Source organism: Eumetopias jubatus, unplaced genomic scaffold, assembly GCF_037043125.1.
Source record: "Eumetopias jubatus isolate StellerSeaLion01/CBP00866 unplaced genomic scaffold, mEumJub1_p1.0 scaffold_1, whole genome shotgun sequence".
In the NCBI taxonomy this organism is placed as follows: domain Eukaryota; kingdom Metazoa; phylum Chordata; class Mammalia; order Carnivora; family Otariidae; genus Eumetopias; species Eumetopias jubatus.
Window position 1 is genome coordinate 110802634 of NW_028274807.1, and position 20604 is coordinate 110823237.

The 20604-nt window shown below is 44.5% G+C and overlaps 1 protein-coding gene and 1 pseudogene across 1 annotated transcript in view; both read left to right on the plus strand.

Moving 5' to 3' along the window:
- Window positions 1–251: 251 nt before the first annotated feature.
- Window positions 252–1600, plus strand: LOC114209096 (WD repeat and SOCS box-containing protein 1 pseudogene; annotated as a pseudogene).
- A 4147-nt stretch (window positions 1601–5747) lies between these two features.
- The window catches only part of MINDY4B (MINDY family member 4B), a 34853-nt gene continuing 19996 nt past the window's right edge, over window positions 5748–20604 (plus strand). Inside the window, exons 1-6 of the mRNA XM_028103085.1 lie at window positions 5748–5854; window positions 6084–6111; window positions 7779–7946; window positions 16304–16423; window positions 17162–17250; window positions 19991–20156. Coding sequence (XP_027958886.1) covers window positions 5748–5854; window positions 6084–6111; window positions 7779–7946; window positions 16304–16423; window positions 17162–17250; window positions 19991–20156 — 678 coding nt within the window. The remainder of the gene's footprint in view (window positions 5855–6083; window positions 6112–7778; window positions 7947–16303; window positions 16424–17161; window positions 17251–19990; window positions 20157–20604) is intronic.

A 20604-nucleotide genomic window follows, 5' to 3' on the forward strand; every position in this document is an offset into this window, starting at 1 on the left:
TGCCATGAGGTAGGAGCAAGGATAAAGAATGTAGAAAAGGGAGTGTCTGGTTTGCGGTCGTCGGCGTTGGAGGAAGTGTCGTGGTCCATAGGCTTGAGGCAGGGAACGGGGTCTATTGTCTGTGTTTGACTCCTGACTCCGTAGTTTGGTCAGAGGCCTTCCGCGTCTTTCGCGGGGCAGTAGGCAGAGGCTCCCGCCCCCGCCCCCGCCCCCGCCCCTCCTCTCGGTCCCCCGCTCCCGGAGGGACCGAGCCCGCGTCACGCCCCTCAGCGCTCGCCGATCCCTTCTCTGTCGTTGCGTCCGCATCGCGTCCCCGGAATCAGACGGTGCCCCATAGATGGCCAGCTTTCCCCCGAGGGTCAACGAGAAAGAGATCGTGAGATCACGTACTACAGGTGAACTTTTAGCTCCAGTAGCTCCTTTTGACAAGAAATGTGGTCGTGAAAATTGGACTGTTGCTTTTGCTCCAGATGGTTCGTACTTTGCTTGGTCACAAGGACATCCTACAGTAAAGCTTGTTCCGTGGTCCCAGTGCCTTAAGAACTTTCTCTTGCATGGCACCAAGAACATCACCAATTCAAGCAGTTTGAGATTGTCAAGACAAAACAGTGATGGTGGTCAGAAAAATAAGCCTCGTGAACATATTATAGACTGTGGTGACATAGTCTGGAGTCTTGCTTTTGGATCTTCAGTTCCAGAAAAACAGAGTCTCTGTGTCAATACAGAATGGCATCGATTCAGATTTGGACAGGATCAGCTGCTCCTTGCCACAGGGTTAAACAATGGACATATCAAAATATGGGATGTATATACAGGAAAACTCCTTAACTTGGTAGATTATACTGAAGTGGTCAGAGATTTAACTTTTGCTCCAGATGGGAGCTTAATCCTAGTATCAGCTTCAAGAGACAAAACTCTGAGAGTGTGGGACCTGAAAGATGATGGAAACATGATGAAAGTATTGAGGGGCCATCAGAACTGGGTGTATAGCTGTGCATTCTTTCCTGATTCTTCTATGCTGGGTTCAGTGGGAGCCAGTTAAGCAGTTTTCCTTTGGAATATGGATAAATATACCATGATACGGAAACTGGAAGGACACCACCATGATGTTGTAGCTTGTGACTTTTCTCCTGATGGAGCATTACCGGCTACTGCATCTTATGATAATCGAGTATATATCTGGGATCCACAAACTGGAGACACTCTGATGAAATTTGGGCACCTGTTTCCCCCACCTACTCCAATATTTGCTGGAGGAGCAAATGACCGATGGGTACGATCCGTGTCTTTTAGTCATGATGGACTGCATGTTGCAAGCCTTGCTGATGATAAAATGATGAGGTTCTGGAGAATTGATGAGGATTATCCAGTTCAAGTTGCATCTTTGAGCAATGGTCTTTGCTGTGCCTTTTCTACTGATGGCAGTGTTTTAGCTGCTGGGACACATGATGGAAGTGTATATTTCTGGGCCACTCCGAGGCAAGTCCCTAGCCTTCAACATTTGTGTCACACGTCGATCCAGAGAGTGATGCCCACCCAGGAGGTCCAGGAGCTGCCGATTCCTTCCAAAGTTTTGGAGTTTCTCTCCTATGGTATCTAGAGGGCTCAGGCTTCCCTGGTTCTAGGGTCTGACGGGACTCACTTGACACAAACCTCAAGCTTGACTGACTTCAAGTATCTGTTTGTCAGATACTTGTGGAAGTATCTGAATTGGAAGTGGAAGGAATGGAAGTGGAAGGAATTCCCGCCCCCCACCCTGCCCCACGGGCCACTGCGTTAGATGGTAAATACTGGCTGAAGAAAGCAGTTGGCGGTGGGGGTCAGGCATCTGACCTGCAAGTAAAACCCAAAGGGAAAGATTTTGTTTTCTTTAGGAATGGCATCCAAGAGGTAGAATTTGAATGTGACGTTATTAAATAAAAACAGAGCCAAGGTATAACTAGGAAAAGGGTGTGTGTGTGTGTGTGTGTGTGTGTGTGTGTGTGTGTGTGTGTCCTGCGTCATCTCCCCGCCCCCACCCCATAACTATATAACCATTGCTGCGGGCCTTAATTTTGGAAAGCAGCTTGCTACTTTAACCCCGTGGTATAAAGTATTATCAATTTTAGTCAGTTTGAAAAATCCCATCTACTGTATTATTGCTAAATATTTTATTTGTACTAAGGGACAATTTTAAGACCATGGTTTTGCTTGTTTTTTTACGTTTTTTTTTTTTTTTTTACATGTATCGTATGTTTCTGCAGGGGGTAATATTGGTGATTTGCCAAAGAGAAGCAATACAGTATATCCGCTTTTGCCTTCTGTTATTTGTCTTACCTGCAGATATTAAGAATGTATGCATTATGTAAAATGCTTGATTATACATTTTTGAGTTTTTTAATTAAAGACTTGTAAAAAACCACTAAAAAAAAAAAAGAATGTAGAAAAGGACAATCCCAGAGTCCATATATTTCTGCACCCCTCTCCTGCCCTGTCCTTCCAACCCGGCCCAGGATCCCCAATCCCACCTTTCCTTTCTACCCCACTTCTTACACCCAGGCCTCCTGCTCTAAGTCTGGACAAAATGGCCAAGAGAGGGGTGGTTTCCTCTGGATGTGGCTGAATCACATTCTTGATTCTTGGTGTATTCCAGAGGCCAGCCCTTTCCATCTGTAGAGCCCTTATCAACAACATCTAACTGAAAAAGAAGAGAATGGTAAGGAAGTAAAAGCAGTACTTTCTTTATTAAAAAAGAGCAGAGCCATGAATTCCAACTTGAGAATGAAAGGAATAAGAGGGGCTGAGTAAGGGATGCTCACCACAATGACAAAGGTTGGGATATGTATCAAAAGTCTTTAAAAATGACCATACCATTTGACTCAGGCATTCCACTTCTGGGGATCAAACAATGGGAAGATAAATCAGGTCTAAATAAGTGGAGTGACATACTGTTTTCATAGAGTAGAGTCTTCATATGGTAAAGATATGAAAGTATCCCCACTTCACAGATGAATAAACTGAGGCACAGAGAGGTTAAATAATTTGTCCAAAGCCATACAGGTAGCAAGAGGCGAAGCCATGCTTCAAAACTAAGCAGTTTGGGCCCAAAGGCCATGTTGTTACCCACTCTGCTCCCCTGCCTATGTCCTATGCACCCACAGCCCTCTGAGCCTGTGTTCACAGCGTTTTCCTCTCTCGGTGTGTCTGTTTCCACCACTAGAGAGAGCAGGAACCTCATCTTACTCACCTTGGCATTTCCAAGTGCCTGGCACATAGGAAATACTCAAAATATGTTTATTAAACCCAACAGAACAGTTTACTGGTTAAGTTGTCTATTCACTGGGATTTATGCTTCTACCTTTACAGAATTGTCTGTAAAGAAGGACAGAGACACAAACAAAAATACACAGATTTAATTATGATTCTTAAGAAAAAGGCTTTCTTATGATCTCACTGATATGTGAAATTTAAGAAACAAGGCAGAGGATCATAGGGGAAGAGAGGAAAAAAATGAAACAAGACGAAACCAGAGAGGGAGACATATCATAAGAGACTCAATCATAGGAAACAAACTGAGGGTTGCTGGAGGGGAGGGGGGTGGGGTCACTGGGTGATGGACCCTGGGCAGGATATGTGTGGTAATGAGCACTGGGTATTATGTAAGACTGATGAATCACAGGCCTGTACCCCTGAAACAAATAATACATTATATGTTAATTAATTGAATTTAAATTTAAAAAAAGATAAAGAAAAAGGCTGTCTTAGCTACTCTCCTTTCTTGGTTTGGGGTTGTTAAACAATTTAAATGAAAGATGCAGAATTTATTTTTTAACCTGACTTTCTAAATAGGGAAATCCAAGACATTTCTCATTATATTATTTGAGAGCAAGGATCACATAATTTCTTATTCTTTTCTATACTGGGAGTGCCCAATAATATTGATGCCACTATTAAAACTATAAAATTATAAAGAGGGGGATAGTAAGGCTTTAAAAAAAAGAATTTATGTTTAGAGAAGGGAAATAAAGGAATTATTTGTGCCTCTTATGTTTACAATAAAAATATGAAATCTGATGGAATTTTATGGGACTTGTGAATATGAAATGGTTCTACAACCACCAAAAGTTCATTTAAGAAACTGGAGGTAGAGACGTCCAAAGCAAAACCATGGACACCTAAATCCACCTGTGGTCGATTTAGTGACTTGCTCTGTTTTAGGGTCTCTGCCGTATTACATATAACCAATCCCCTCAGCCCTGACCACCCTGGTCATAATAAATCCAAACTGCCTCTTTGCCTTGACCTCTCAGCATTCTCAGGATTTTACAAAACTCTTGATCAGAAATGTTCAAAGAGGAAAATGACCACCCAAGGCTCAATTCTGATATTCAACCAAATCCAAAGAGACAAGATAACTTTTGCTGGTAGCCAGTATTTGTTGTTGTTGTTGTTGTTTTTAAGATTTTATTTATTTATTTTGAGAGAGAGAGCATAAGCAGGGGGAACAGCAGACAAAGGGAGAAGGAGAAGCAGGCTCCCCACTGAGCAGGGAGCCCAATGCAGGACGGGATCCCAGCACCCTGGGATCATGACCTGAGCTGAAGGCAGACACTTAACCGACTGAGCCATCCAGTTACCCCCGGTATTTGTTTTTGATAAACACTATTGTATTACTCAGGGCTCTTCAGGGACAGAGACAAAGAGAGAGAGAAAGAGGTCTTTATTGTAAGGAATTGGCTTACATGGTTGTGAAGGTTGACAAGTCTGAAATGGGCAGCGCACTTCTCTGGCTGGAGACTCAGAGAAGAGTTGACGCTGCACTCTTGAGTCTGAAGACTATTTAGAGGCAGAGTCCTTCTTCCTCGGGAAACCTGAGTCTTTTCTCTTACGGCCTTCAGCTGATTGGTTGAGGTCCAACCACATTTTGAAGTATACCCCACTTTACTCAAAATCTACCATTTAAATGTTAAGCACATCTAAAACAAAACAAAACAAAACAAAACAAAAAAACCACAGCAACATTGAGACTGGTGTTTGACCAAAGACTGGGTTCCGTAGCCTAACAAGATGACACATAAAATTAACCATCACAACAATGAATATTCTTTATTATGCCATTTATTGCAGCTACATTTCCTTCAGCCAATAGGACATGACATCATTTTATACCTTTCCCTGAAACAAATCAAACCAGTCCTTCTTCAAACTGTGTGCAAGATTTCTGTGTACTATGTCAAACATCTGTTGGCCAGTTTCTTCCTTGGCCTACATATGATCCAACAGTAGTTGATACAGTTTTTAGATATCAAGAGGATGGCTTTTACCCCCGCCCACACACCCCCTTCCCCCGGCTACTTTGTGGCTAAGTATTTCTATACCACAAACACTTCCACAGAAGCATGACAGCATAAAGTACTATCACATTCCACCAGGATGGTATCCTTCGTCAATTAAATTATCCCATTGCTTTAATACAGAGAAGTAATTGCAATCCTTTTGTTTATAAATCCGCATCTTAGATTAAACATTCATGGCATCTATAAAGGAAACAATACACAAAGTATTCCACCTCTAATGAAAGTTGAATGGTGATCTGATAGCAGGGGCTTATAGAGAGCACAGAGCAGAAACTGTGTGGTGTCACCTACTTGCTGGTCAAAAGTCGGGGCGGCCCTCCATCTGGCCAGTGTCTCGCTTCCCCACTGCCAGACCTCTCTCTCCCAACCTAACAACTTCCTTCTTCAGTTCCCCACATCTCCCAAAGGACTATGCAAGTCCCGGACCAGGGACAATGCTCCCGGGAGCTGGATTTGGAGGAAATAACCAGGAAAATTTCATTTCTTGACAAATGGCGGCAAATCTTTAGTTGTCACGGGTAAGATGTTCTTGTTTTCTCGTTTCTCTAGAACCAGAGGGATTTCAGGTGTTTAAGTAATCAGCTTTTATGCTCACTACATGAGAAGTCTCCCTTATAGATTTACATTTAAGATGCTTCAGGTATAACCATTTGGGGAGAGAGTCTTCACTAGCAAGGTTGGGTTTGAGGAGGTTTGAGGGTTGAATGGAGTGAGTAATTTACTTGATGTTTTCTCTTTCATTTATAGGTTGGGAACCAATAATACAACTCTTCAGGTAATTACTTTTCTCAAAACCCATGTGTTTTCCTCTGGTTGCTTCTTCGAACAGTCACATTAATGGCATAATCTTCATTTATTCTATGCACATAATGTCACTCAGGCACCCGGCATTTAATGCGTGAACACATAAAACTAGAAAGCCCGTTGAAATCTTTTCTTGTGCTTTCTTTTTCCATAAAAATCTCTTCCTACTTTTAAGTACTTTAATATGGTACTCATTAAGAGTACCATACGGTTATTATTTTAGAAAAAAGATTCTAAAATATTAGAATCTAGAGTTCTTACACTTGTGAAATAACACTAGATTCTGACATCCAAGTGCTTCACTGTTCTTGAAGAAAAGTAATTTTGAAAGTAGCTATCATCTTTATTCAGCTTCTGAAAAACTGTTTTCCTTCATCATTTTCAAATAAGGCAAAGGTGACTGAATTCAGGTGTTACTACGTATTTTAAAATCTGTTTTACGATATAAAATGAAAGATGTTTTTTATCTCCTGTAACCTGAAAAGGTTACAAGGTAATGAACTTGGTATTTCAGATATTAATTCAATCTCTGAACAAACACAGCACAAAATGTGACGGTGATTTTCCTGGCACTAATATATGATATGATCAAACAACTGAATTATTAATATTTTAACGGTAACTTTGAAGCATCTTCCTCCAAGTAACCTGTCATCAAAAGCCTTATTTGTGCTAAAACTTTCGTAACCACAGTCTAAATTAGAATCAGGGAGATAATGCTTCCATTTTAGTCTTAGAAGTATTAAGTGGAAATAGCTACCATTTGGGAGAATAGAATATTCAAAAGATAAAACTATCTTTGAAAGGAAAAAAATAAATAAATGTCAAGTTACGCTTTATACAAGGTGAGGGAAATCCATCGCTACAAATGTAAAGATTTTCCGTTTGATTTACAGAATGCATCGTATCACAACAGTAGTCTGCAATTTGGATGCTGTGTTTCTGAGATAAGAAAGCATCTTAGCCTCTAGGAATCCAGAGAACTAAGAAGGCAGTTTCCTTCATGTTTCAGCCTCCGATAGGGCAGATTTGTTTCATGACATTAGTATAGAAGTTAGGTAAATTGGAAGTAGACTTGATGCTAACATATTTAAATGCCATAAGAATCAGTCAAGAAAGGTAAAAAATAGATTTTTTTTCCTTAAAGGTAGGGGATGGATTTTTTAAAGAAAAATATATTATAACTCACTTATTAGGGAGCAGGAATCAGAGAGCATTAAAAGGAGGTAACCTGACCTCGTTTACTGGCCAGTTAACAATACAGGGAGGAATACCTCCCATAGACTGGGAAGATTCATTGATTGTTGATAAAATGTTGTCTTCTCAAAACAAGAGACAGTGACATTTACATTCTTCTCTAAACATAATTTCAAGTCAAGGTCTTGATAGCATTAATTATGTTTCCATAGTTACATTTAACCTCTCCCAGTCACATAAAACTTATGAGAAACCCCTTTGACACAGATACTGGGATTTTTCTGCCTCCTTTATTGCTATTTATCACAATTTTCAGATGTCTGTAAAAGGGAGACAGTATTTTCTGAACACTGCTATTTCAGAGAGAAAGACAGAAAAGGGGGAAGCCAGGTCATCACCAGCTCTGTTTGCTTTGTTTTTTGGTGGTGGTATTTTACACAGAATCATGGAGGCAACCATACATCTGCTGATGAAACTGAAGAGAGAACAGGAATACCTCAGCCCAAAGGACACGGACATTTGCCATCAAGTAGCCCTTGTTCTATCCCCAAACCCTCTCTCGTCTCTTTAAAATCAGGCGGCTTTCCTATCTCCCTGGCAATGGCCACGGTAAGTACAGCTTGTCAATTAAACATGAAAGGAAACGTAATCTTCCCCAAACAACAAGGCTGGGGAATCTTATCTGCTGTCATATGAGAGTATTATTGAAGACAAGACTACAGACGGTTGTGATTGGTAAAAGGAGAATATAATTAAAATGACTTATTTATGGTATTTTTCAAGGACATCGGTGACGATATAATCTTTTCCTCCCAAACTCGGAGAGTCTCTAGTCACTTCCTTGGTCTGCCAATTAACTTTGGGGGAGTGAGGGAGTTGAATTCAAATAAATCACTTTATAAGGTGAGACAGGGCAGGTGACGAGTGCTGCCAACCACCGCGCTGAAAGCCATGTCGCTGTGTGAGGCAGGGCCCTGTCCTCGCGGGCAGGTGGTGGGGGAGGTGGGGCACCTGTGCCGGGCCTGGTGCTGGGGCAAGGAGCTGATCTTAGGAAATGCTTTCCTGGGGCTGCCAACTAACAGGCAGATTTGAAAAGAACCTGACAGTGAGGATTCAAGTGGATCTGGAAGCTCCTGGTTCTGGGGACCATTTGCTCATTTCCAAACTGGATGGGTTGGGGCAAAGGGCTACGGCAGAGACCCAGCAAGGAGGTGAACTAGCAAACAAGCCAGGGCTGGAGCCAATGCCTTGGCAATGGACCAAAGGCCCAGCTGTCAAGATCAACGAGGCCTGATTGGGAACTGGGGAAGCTAAGCCCTGGGTCAAGCCAGGGGAAAAGGACCAGCTAGAGTGAGAGATCCCTTCAACTGGATTGCCTCCAAGATAGTTTTCTCAATCATAGTGAGATTCGGGACAATTTCTTCTCAGGACCTTCACCCTGACAATTTAACTTGCACACTGTATCCTGGAGCCCCAGGCAGAGACTTTTCCTGGGGGCCCCAAGAACAAGAATTAGAAGAAGCACTTCCTTCCTAAGGGCATGCTGCCCTACACCTGGGCAAGCTTGCAGAAGGCACCCAGGACCAGATTGGTCACCTGGGCGAAAACCAGTAACACTTGCCCTGTAGGAGGCCTGTCGTGTACATATAGTTCCACAGTCCGTGCACTGCACACGGGGCTCCTGCTGAGAGGGATGAGTGGGGCTTGGAACCCCTGCTGGGGAAACCATCCAGTCTCCACCTGCTTTTTGAGTTGGCCCTGACTGCAGTATTTCCAACCCTGAATATCGCCTTTCTTTACGGTCCTCAGATGGAACATCATCACGTATAGGGACCAAGCCCCCACGTTCTTTTTTATCAGACATGTCCTCACTGGCTTCATAGAGCACCTCTCCTTCCTGTCATATTTGCAGTACAAATGGACTGGGAGGCCCACTGTTCTTTCTCATTATCACAAATCTTTCTGCCTCAATCCACCTTCCCTCTTTTGCTCGAAGGCCGGATGTCACAGGAAGATAGGTCAGCCGGGCTCTCATGAGATGATGCGCTTGCTCCTGGGCCTCACAGCCCCTGGATGGTGCCTTAACAAGTGGCTTGCCTTTCAGGGAATGAAGACAGGCAATGAACGTGGGCTCCTGCTCGGGTCTCCAGCCTCAGTGATTATTCTGCCTCTGCTGTGCCATAGAACCATAAGTTAGAGTAACTCTCTGTATTTTACTGGACAAGATAATGTTTTTAACAAAGCATCTTTAATAAGAATGTCTTCCTGGCTCTGTAATGAATTTCTATGGAGACCGTCATTTTAGAATTTACACATATCTGGAAATTAGACTACCTTTCCTATGAAAAAAGAGAAAGACCATGGATCTATATCAGTATTTGCCTGTATATGCTTACAGAACTTCCAAAAGCCATTGTGGAATGTAACACTGGAGGGAAAGAGTAGGGTAGGAGACACGGGTGGGAGGGAGTCTTCTCTGAGTGTACCTTTTTGTACTCTCTGGATTTGGAACCACGTGAATGTGCAATCTATTTTTAAAAACACACATAGAAATTTTAAAAACAGAAAAAAAAAATCACAGATGCAATTCACAGATGTTTCCAAAGTCTTCTAGTCTCTCTTTATATTGTGGAAGCAAGAGAGTCTGGGTCTGAATTCCCCCACTTATCTACAAACACAAATGTGGTGTGATTGCAGACCTCCCCCATGACTTTTCCAAGGTAATTCTCTCCCTTTGGAAAATCCTGGGGGACAAAAGAATCAGACCACTCTAGCCTGAACCAGAGTTGATGGAGTGTTAAGGAAGTCCCAGAAGTGCAGATAATTGATTTTTTTCTTGGGAAAAAAAAAGAATTTGGATTTATTCCCATTATGTGGGCCAGATGATAGTGTGTCCTTTAAATAGCAATAGCATTAATTAAACACGCCCTGGGATTTCAAGATGCTGAGCCTTGGGATTCTGAATACATGTATTCCAGGGAGGTGGTTTGGAAGCTTGACCAATTCTAATCGACGTTTGGGCAGTGCAGCCGCCTGGCAAATTATCAGAGCTACTGAATCCTAATACTCACTCGAGAGTGCCTTTTGTTGTCATTCTGCCGTTCTCTTCTCCCTCCTCTGTTTGGCGTAGGGATGCCTGGGATTTCCTGACTTTGGCACACACTCTTTGCTGGGAATCTGCTGAGAAAGGGGGTGGGGGGTGAAACTTCTCTCTCCCCAGCATTCCTGTTTCTCACCTTTTGTTGACTCATTTCTTTTTTTTTCTTTTTTTATTATGTTATGTTAGTCACCATACAGTACATCATTAGATTTTGATGCAGTGATCCATGATTCATTGTTCACGTGTAACACCCAGTGCTCCATGCAGTACTTGCCCTCCACTGGGCTAACCCATCCCCCCCACGCCCCTCCCCTCTAAAACCCTCAGTTTGTTTCTTGGAGTCCATAGTCTTTCATCGTTCATCTCCCCCTCTGATTTCCCCCCCTTCATTTTTCCCTTCCTTCTCCTAATGTCCTCCATACTATTCCTTATGTTCCACAAATAAGTGGAACCATATGATAATTGGCTTTCTCCGCTTGACTTATTTCTCTTAACATAATCTCTTCCAGTCACATCCATGTTGGTGCGAAAGTTGGGTATTCATCCTTTCTGACGGCTGAGTAATATTCCATTGTATATATGGACCACATCTTCTTTATCCATTTGTCTGTTGAAGGGCTCTCTCCACACTTTGACTCATTTCCAATACAACAGCCTTCTTCCTTCCCCCAGTTGAATCATCTTACAGTGAATGAGGTGTAATGACTGATGGCCAAGGCTGCTGGCCCAGGTAAGATTGTAGAGAAAGTGAGCATCCTTCTCTGTGCTCTTCTGCCAGCACCTCTCTGCCCCTCCCCCCAAAACTGCCTGCTTCCCTCCAGGGCACTTTCCCATCCTCCCCCACAACCAGACCCTTCTCCAGAACCCAGCCTGGAACACATTCCTATAGCCTCTTTTATCAGCAGCCAATAAACCAACCCCTGGTGTGTTTGCAATACCACCTAGCAGGATCATATTAAAAATGTAAGACTGGGAGATCAAAATATTCTGGCAGAGACTCAGATGAATGAAGCTTTCATGGAGGATAACAGGCAAGGGGGTGGCTTTTTGGAAGTGGGAAGCACAGCCTGGTGCCCCAGCATAAGGTCTGGTCAATAGACGGACCTCAGTGGATGTTTGCTTGATTAATTCACTGTTCTGGACCATCCCCCAGAGAGGCATCTCAGTATGGGGCAGCAAGTATCATCCGTGTGCCCCTCAGGGGCACTCTCTACCCTTCTCCACCCTACTTTCTGCCAAAACTGACCTGGGAGGGACTCTATCAACAGGGCTCCCTCCTCTTCTGGCTTCCTATTGAGTTTGACCAATGGGAGCCCCGGAGGGAGCCTGGAGGGAGGAAAGGGAAAGAAGCCAGGTTCTGTGTAGCCAGCTGAATCCCTCTTCTCTTCTGGCAGTTCTCTCTCTGGGACTTTCTCCTTCCTGGTTCAGATCACTCTCCTCCCCCACCCCCTTCAGGTCTAGGGCAGATAGTGTTGCTAGCTGTGGGACCCTGCATCGGCCGCTGTGGTTTCCCCACATGCAGCCCACGTCTCTGTAGATCATCCCTGTCTTAAACTTTCCTCGAGTTAATCATCCTGACTTCCGTGCATCATCTGTTTCCTGCTGGGACTCTTACTGGTACAAGTTGGAAGGTTTGCACTGGGGTCCTGGAGCTGCCATTTACAAAATACCTGGCCTTGGGCATACACGTAACTGCTCTGCCCCCCAAATCTTTTAATTGTAAAAGGAAAGGGCCAAATTAGATTTTTTTTTCTAAATTCAGCAAATGCTTATTGCGAACCCGTTATGTACCAGTCTCTGCACCAGATGCTGAGGAATCCATGGTGAAGGTGATCAAGTCAAGAGTCTACCACTCTATTTGACAGGCTAGGAGAACAATGTTTCTTAGGACTCGCTAATTCTAAAAATCTCTAATTCCGTGATGAGCTGGTAATATCTAAGGCAAGAAAAGATTTAGAAAAAAAGCTTCAAAAATGGTTATTCTACCTCATGTTGGGGGTGGGGGCAGGCATGGAGATGCTCCCATCTGAACAGGCAAGGTTGTCACAGGGAAAATCTAAGCCCAGGGACCAGACACAAGGCAGTCAGGGCAAGGAAATTACATGTGTCTGGAAGAATGATCCAGGACCTCTGTGTTCTTCTGCATGAGTGTGTGAACGTGTGCATGTGTGGGAGTGTGTTTGTGAGTGTGAGTGCATGAGTGTGTGTATGTGTGTGTGAGAACATGTGAGATAATGTTCATCATCATTATCATCATCATAGCAATCAGGAAAGAGAGGTATTCATTACAAATCCTCGAAAATTAACAAAGTGAAAAGAGAAAAACTATAAACCGTGCTTGATTGTGTTAAATAATAATGATCATTAGAGTCATTTATTAGGACCATTTACCATATTTGTGTCTAGTTACGAGGCAGCACAATGACTTATGCCTATCAGTGAATTTACCAGGCTAATCTTGTGATAAGTTATACTTGATATGAAGGGAACCGTTATATAGGCAAGATGAGTCACCTTGCCTGTGCTGCAGGCCAGTGGGTCTGGTCTGAGCGGCCCGCAGCTCCTCCGTTCGAGGCCTGCCCGAGGTGTATCTGGACGGGGACGCTCCCTAAGTTGGAAGTGGTACCCGGCAACAGAAACAGGGTTTGGTTTGGCTTGCAGAGTTTTAGTGATTGAATTTGAATTCCAAGCCTTCTTAGTGTCAACAGTCTTACTCTCTCACATTTATACCTGGCTTCCCCTCCCCTCCCCTGCCAGGCTCTGCTCTTTTCCCATCTGTGGGAACCGCTTCCCTATAGCGGTTCCAGCAGAGACAGGCTGTGTGTTCACAAAGGTAATAACACCCTGCATTTACTCAGCACACACGGTGGTTCCTAAAGCCCTTGTTCATACTTCTTCCCTTTCAACAATAGCCCCCATGTGGACCGAGCAAGGGTTATCCGCATCTCAGGATAAGCAAATAAAATCTTAGCAAGGATGGGCAGTCTGTCCAAGTGCGTGTGGTCAGTGCGGCGCAGAAGTGGGCTTCTCAAGCCTGGAGTGGGGAGGGCTCAGTCTTTCTCATGCTGCCCTGGTGTCAGGGAAACACTTGGATTCATTGTCAGTCCTCTCCTGGGGATGTCCTGGGTTGGTGGCTCATTGGCCATGGGATACACTGAGTCTTTGTCTTCTAAGAGCAGTCTCTATGCCCTGCAGCCCTCTCTCCTTGACTTGCTGTTGCCCTGAGACACCAGACAAATTATTTTTCTTTTTTTTTAAGATTTTATTTATTCATTTGCAAGAGAGACAGAGAGAGAACGAGCAGGGGGAGAGGCAGAGGAAGAGGGAGAACCAGACTCCCCGCTGAGCAAGGAGCCCAATGCGGGACTTGATCCCAGGACCCTGGGATCATGACCTGAGCCGAAGGTAGACGCTTAACCATCTGAGCCACCCAGGCGCCCGACAAATTATTTTTCTTCAAGTGCACTCCTGGGCCCTTGCTCAGGCTGAAATGCACCTGCCTCTATTTCTTTGTAGAGGCAATCTTTTGACGGTGGGAGCAGAGATAGCCAGGAAATAAACTCCAGCCCCAGAACTGGACCCTGGTCCGACAAGGGGAAGACCATTCCACATGTAGGCTTCTCCTGCATCTGTCCTTCTTAGAAACCATTAGGTTCTGGACCTAATGGCTGCCTGTTCTTTTTGTCCACACTCTTCAGCTGGCTTTGAATGCGTGAATGTGATATTCAAGGTTTCCAGGATCAGCCCTAGGGTACTTTCCAGTCTCAACTTCCATAGACTTCCTGCCCCGTGGTTCTGGAACACACACACACATACATGCATACACATGCACACACCACACCGTCTCCTGGTTCCGCTGAACCACTCCTTGTCCCTGGATGCTCTGACTATTCTGCGCATGCGTGTGCATGCGTGTGCGTGCGGGCGAGCCTGTGTGTGTGTGTGTGTGTGTGTGTGTGTGTGTGTGTGTTTGCAGATCTTCTTTGTCTAGCCTCCCCTCCATTATAGGCAACAGGCCACTGTGCGGTCTGTCCCACGGTGTGGGATATGTGCCTCTGCTGGAGCATGAGTGCTTTTAGGGATATGTCATTAAGTAACATATTAAATAGACTGGGTCACCTCGTGGGAAAGTTAGCTCCTTCTTCACTCCGCAGACCCCGGAGAAAGACTCTGTAAGGGGTACACATGTCGACACCTCTTTAATACTTCCTACTTCCTTTTTTGTTTAAAGATTTTTATTTATTTATTGAGAGAGAGAGAGAATGGTAGAGAGAGAGCATGAGAGGGAGGAGGGTCAGAGGGAGAAGCAGACTCCCCACTGAGCAGGGAGCCCGATGCGGGACTCGATCCCGGGACTCCAGGATCATGATCTGAGCCGAAGGCAGTCACTTAACCAACTGAGCCACCCGGGTGCCCCCTTTTTTAATTAAAAAGATCGTGAGCTCAGGCAAAGCTTTCGTAGGCAACAGTTTCTAGCATAAGTCAATAACATTGTTTTATTTCCATTTTTTCTATATAGACAAATGATTTTGATTCCCACTTAAAGATGTGATATGAAGTGTCCTTATTACATAGATATTTCCTGAGTTATAAGAGTAGCTCAAGCTAATGAAAGATATTAATTCAATAATGATTGGCATGCAAAAAGGACAGCAATCATAGGATGACACCTACTTAAAGCCGGCGAGGCAGAGCAGTGATGTTGGAATGGACGTGAAGCCCAGCTGTTTGTACCAGCTGGGTGATTTAGTCAAATACTTCTTGGTCAAAGAATTAAATTAACGTAATGAACATAAAGCACTTAGGCCAGTGCCTGGTGCATAGAAAATGCTCAATAAATGCTAGATGCCATTTGCCAGCCCAGTTCAAATGCCACATCTTCCATAAAGCCTTCTTGAGTATTCCAGTCAGAAGTTCTCCTTCCTCTGTTCTCTCAAGCTACTTCATACTTACAGAACTTCACACATTCTATCTTGTACATAGTTTTTACATATCTATATCCCACCTAGGACCAAGCACATGCTAAACAATGAATATGTCCTTGTTTACGAATGCATTCCCCTTTTTTTTATGTGTTTGGTTTATAAAGGCTTATTTTTTTCTGGGAAGCTCTAGAAGACCCTCTCCAATCTCAACATGCTATAGAGTATCCAGGAAAACCTTAAAGATTCTGGGGCAAGAGAACAGAGAATGCTTGTTTAGTATCATTTAAATCAATGTTGTACTCAAGCTAGAAACATAGAGACTTGTCTGTTTCTTGTTCCTGGAGCAAGAGAGAAAGACCCAAAGATGGGAGAGGCAGGAGCTGCAGAGTCATGGATATAGATGGGGATGAGAGGCGGGGAGGCAGAGCGGCAGCCCATGGTGGACTGCGAGGCATAAAGGAGAGATGGCTGGCGATGGAAGGCGAGACAGACACAAGGGACAAACATCAGATGGGGACAACGGGGTACAAAGTTGACACACTGAGCCTTCAGGATAAAATAGTCTAGGGGCCCCTGGGTGGCTCAGTTGGCTAAGCGTCCAACTTCGGCTCAGGTCATGATCTCAAGGTCCTGGGATCTAGCCCCATGCCCGGCAGGGGGTCTGCTTCTCCCTCTCCCTCTGCTCCTCCCCCCATTGTTCTCTCTCTCTCTCTCTCAAATAAATAAATAAAATCTTTAAAAAAATAGTCTAAGTGAACCTGGTGTAACTCCTTTGCACAAGACTCTACAGTTATGATAGAGGAATAAGGTAAAATGCAAACCAGAATGTAGGAAGGGGACAGGCCTACCTCCACAAATTTACCACCTTACTTACGGCCGTTTGATGAGCAATGTGTCTAAGAAGAATTATCTTTGTTTGAATCCTTTATTTCCCCTCTTAGAAGTTACGGCAGAGCCTCTTTGGAAATGCCATCCATGTCTTCAGCTATGACTGGAAAAAGGCCTATTTCAGGTTCCATGATCCTTTTTCTGACCTGGCTTTTGCTTTGGAAGTAGAAAAGGTAATAGTAGGCAACAATTTTTAAATATTCTAATCCCATATTCCCTGTCCATATCTCCTCCTTCCATTCTCATCCATAAGAATATGTTTTCATTATAATCATTCGTAGAAGCATATTTCATATAATTTAAAATTTAACCTTAAATGGTAAGAGGCTGTTTAAAACTATAACTCACTGTCCGGATTGTAGCAAAGCCCCAAACCCCGCCCCCATACACACTGCCCTCCCTAATTCTAGTTTTCCTGGCTCTTCTCTCCAAGTTCTTAGTATCCCTGAGGATGTGAAGGCAGGAGGAGATCCAGGAGGTTCTTCATGGCTTATATAAAATCTCAGTAATTCATGTCATCAATTACCAGTAACAAAGAATTTCAAGGACTAGCCAACAATTTCCTGACATCTTCCAAATCCAAAAGTTGGATAGGAAGCAGGAGCATGGCGGAGGCGGGGTGGAGGAGGCCGCATGCCCCCAGGTGCCAGTCTACAGGGCTCCCCAAGGAAGGTGGTCGTTGCAAATTCTAGCCCAGCCATGGCATCTGACCACAGCTCATGTACATAGTATGCTGTCCCTTCACTCAGCTGAGGGATGCTATACACCAGGAGGGAAAGGGCTGCGGAGAATACATGGCATCCATTTCCAAGGGTTCTGCTTTGTCCCGTTGGCCCCATGGGGTTCCAGTACAGTTGTAAAGCTCTGCTCCCAGGCTTCACATGCCTCACTATTCATTTTCCCCGTTTCAGGGTGGTGCCCGAAGCATTCAGATGGCTGTACAAGGATCCATCATCAAATACTTGTTTACAAGGAAGGGAAAAGACTGTAACTTTCACAGGTAAGGGGCCTAGAACTACTCGAGAGAATTACCCATTTCATGAGAACCTTTACGTGCCAAATAGTCACTGGGGAAAATCCCCTGGTGGCCTCGGGAAGGCGACTTGCCTCACGAGACCAAAATGGCTCTGGTTCTCCCGGAAGGACTGGACTTTGTGGCTGGGGAGGACTCTCCTGGAGCCACTCTCAATGGTTGCTGGAATAATGTTGACTTTTCATGTTCCACTGCAGACCGTCCTGTCAGGTGAAGTGACGCCCCTGGTCTCAGGTGGGTTTACTCGACAGTATTTGATGAGAAACCCCAGACTAACAATTAAGGAGGAACAAAAGGGCTGTTTAAAACAAAAACAAAACAAAAAAAACCCCTGATAAATGAAGGATTAATTCTCCTATTTAACCAGGCTGGCAAAGTACAGTGTTTGGTAGTTGCCTATTTAAGAAAATCAGTTCAAATGACTTTACTTAGAAGTCAACAAACTCCATCATGTGCAAAGCTCTATGCTTGGTATGAGAAGAAATATAAACAAGTAAAAGGTATATATCTGCCCTCAGCAGGATAAGTTATCCCTCAAAACAGGAACTAAATGTATAATTTATTCTAAGATCATGAATTGCCAGTTTCCTGAGAAGCAGAGCCAGAGGTGGGAATTCTTTATACAAGTGATTTATGAAGCAAATGCCCTGTTGGAGAGGAAAAAAAAAAATTATTTTACCCTTCTAGCTTCTTTGGTTGGTCTAATAATTAACCTGACATAAGACAGATTAACAGGAGAAAAACAAACACAAGTTTAATAACATGTATATATCCCGTATACCTGGGAGAGACTGAGAGAAATTGAGTAACTCCCAGAACAGCCAAAGGCATCACCTTAAATACCATCTTTAGCTAAAGACCAAAGAAGATGTTGGGGGTGGGGAGTCCATTATGGGAGGTTACCAGGAAAAGCACAGTAAACAAGGGTAAGGTGGTTATGCAGATTTACATCAGTGCATTCTCTACTGATAGGAGTTTTTAGAGATTGAGAGCCATTCCCCTCCTCCGGGGAGGGAGATACCCTTACCAGTGGAGTTTTCCCTTAAAATGTCTTTTACAAAAGGCTAACTTCTGAGTTTTCAGATCTTCTCTTGAGTCTGTAGTTTGTTTGTTTTTAAATAACCAGCTTAAAATAATCAGTATGCCAAAAGAGACATATGTTGGGTGGCAAGACTTGCTCCCCTTTGGCCCTCAGGAGGACCCTGTAGGAGCGAGGGAAGCAGGATAGGGAAGGAGAAGCAGAAGAATGTGGTCTCCAGCGATATCCAGCCTCAGTCTGATCCCATGGGAGCTCGGCAACCTCAGCTGCCCCATCTTCAAAGAAGGAAGTGGGGCCTTTGTGCTTCCCACCCAGTCAGCCACCGGCTTTGAGCCAACCGTGGAAAGGCAGGCATCACTCCTTATCACTCCCAGGCAAGGTGGCTCCAACTCTTCAGAGAAAGGTGAAAAGTAGGAGCCACTGGTAGCAGCCCCCCAAAGCAGCCAGGGGAGGTGTCCACCAACTAAGTAAAAGGGACCTCAGGGAATTAGATGAAACACACGCACGTTTGCTACATACACAAAGCATTTAGCACAGTGCCTGGCGCGCGGCAAATATTAAACATGTGGTAACAAGGAACCGCTCTCATAGACCTGCTCCACGAAGACTTCCTGAACCTTCTCGGTCACAAGTCCCGTCTCCCTCTTCCTTACTGTCATAGCACTTTGTTTTATTCTCATCCACCTCCTCGGAGTAGGGTTTTGGAGTATGGTACTCCTTGTTAACTTGTTTCTGTATCGCCACAGGGCTAGAAGGAAGATAGAAATCATGGCTGAGTTCATTCGTGAACCCCTAGCATGTGTTTCTCCAACAGCTGTCAGTGTTAAATATTTAGAAAACCAGCCTAGAAAAGGTCTACCACGTAAAGACTGGCTCCCATCTCCTGAGAAATCCTGACAGCCTGGGATTACGCCCTAGACCATAATGGTGAAGAGCAGGGAGTCAGGGGGCCTGGCTGCCTGATTTCAGGTCACTGCTCTACCACTTTCAAGGTGAATGACCTGGGGCCAATTACTCAACCTCTCTTTCTTTCTCCCTCCCTAAAATGAGAGGAACAGTAGTATCTACTTCACAAAGTTGAAGTGAGGATGAAATGAGGTGACATGTATGAAGCACTTAGAACAATGCTAGGGGCAGTGAGTGCCAGGTGAACGTAAGCTACAAGTCAGTGAGGGCGACATAAGGTGGGCCTCCAGCCAGGCGTAGGCCGGACGGGATCAGGCAGGACAGACAAGGCTAGCACATTAAAGGTGCACCAGGACACAAGTAAAGGCATGGAGGTGGAATGTGGAACGTATGTTCAGGGCACTGGTTCATGTGGGCCATCGGGTTTGCAAAATATCACTGAGAGATAACACTGCAAGGATTGTTTGGGGTCGCACTTGCAAAGGGCCTGTTATTGGGTTAAAAATTTGGATCAGTCTCTGCTGGAGTTCAGGAGAGGGGACATTGGTGGGGACTCAAGAGGGTGATGACTCACAGGGGGGCATTGGTGAGAAATAATCTGTGAGGATACCAGTTCCCGTGACATTCTCATGGGCTAGGTTGAGGAAGGAACCAAACAGACCCGCCTGGTGTGCAGAAGGGGACTTCAAGGTGGAGGCACCTCACATTCAGCTCAGTGACTGTTCACGCCACTGTCTTCCTACCCAACCTCCTGTGTTGCAGTTTATGTGCAATAAGCAAACGGGAGCAGGAGCAGGGCCTGGCTGCGGCACTGGCTGGCATCCTGTGGGCGGCAGGAGCTGCTGAGAAGGCCACCGTCTGTCTTGTTGCTGGGGACACTTACGTCACCTCAACTCCTGACTACTCGGGAGATGATTTCACTGAGCGGGTGAGTGCACCCCTGCCCGTCCTGCCAGATAAAGGGCCAATGAAGCCTAAGAGGGCACTAGACTCAACGCGGAAATGAAGGTGAGGCCCCGTTGACACTCCTAGAGGTGTCCGATGTGGCCAAAGGCGTCTTCCAAAGAGGTAGGGACCAAGGGTTGTAAGTGATCCACGCAGCCTAAGGGGAGAATCCTGCCGTGAAATTTTCCTTCCAGAATTCACGATGATCAAGAATATCCCATACCTGAAATCATTACAGACTGCATTTCCATATCCACTGTCTTAAACATTGCTGAGTTCTACCTGTTAGGGAAAAAATATGTTTATGTTCTTACGGCTCAAGATATCATATTGGCTTAAAACTAAGGAATGGAAAAGTGAGGCCAGGCCATCCACTCTCACTATGTATGTTTTACACGGCCTTGTGTAAGATAATATGTCAGGTTTTAGCA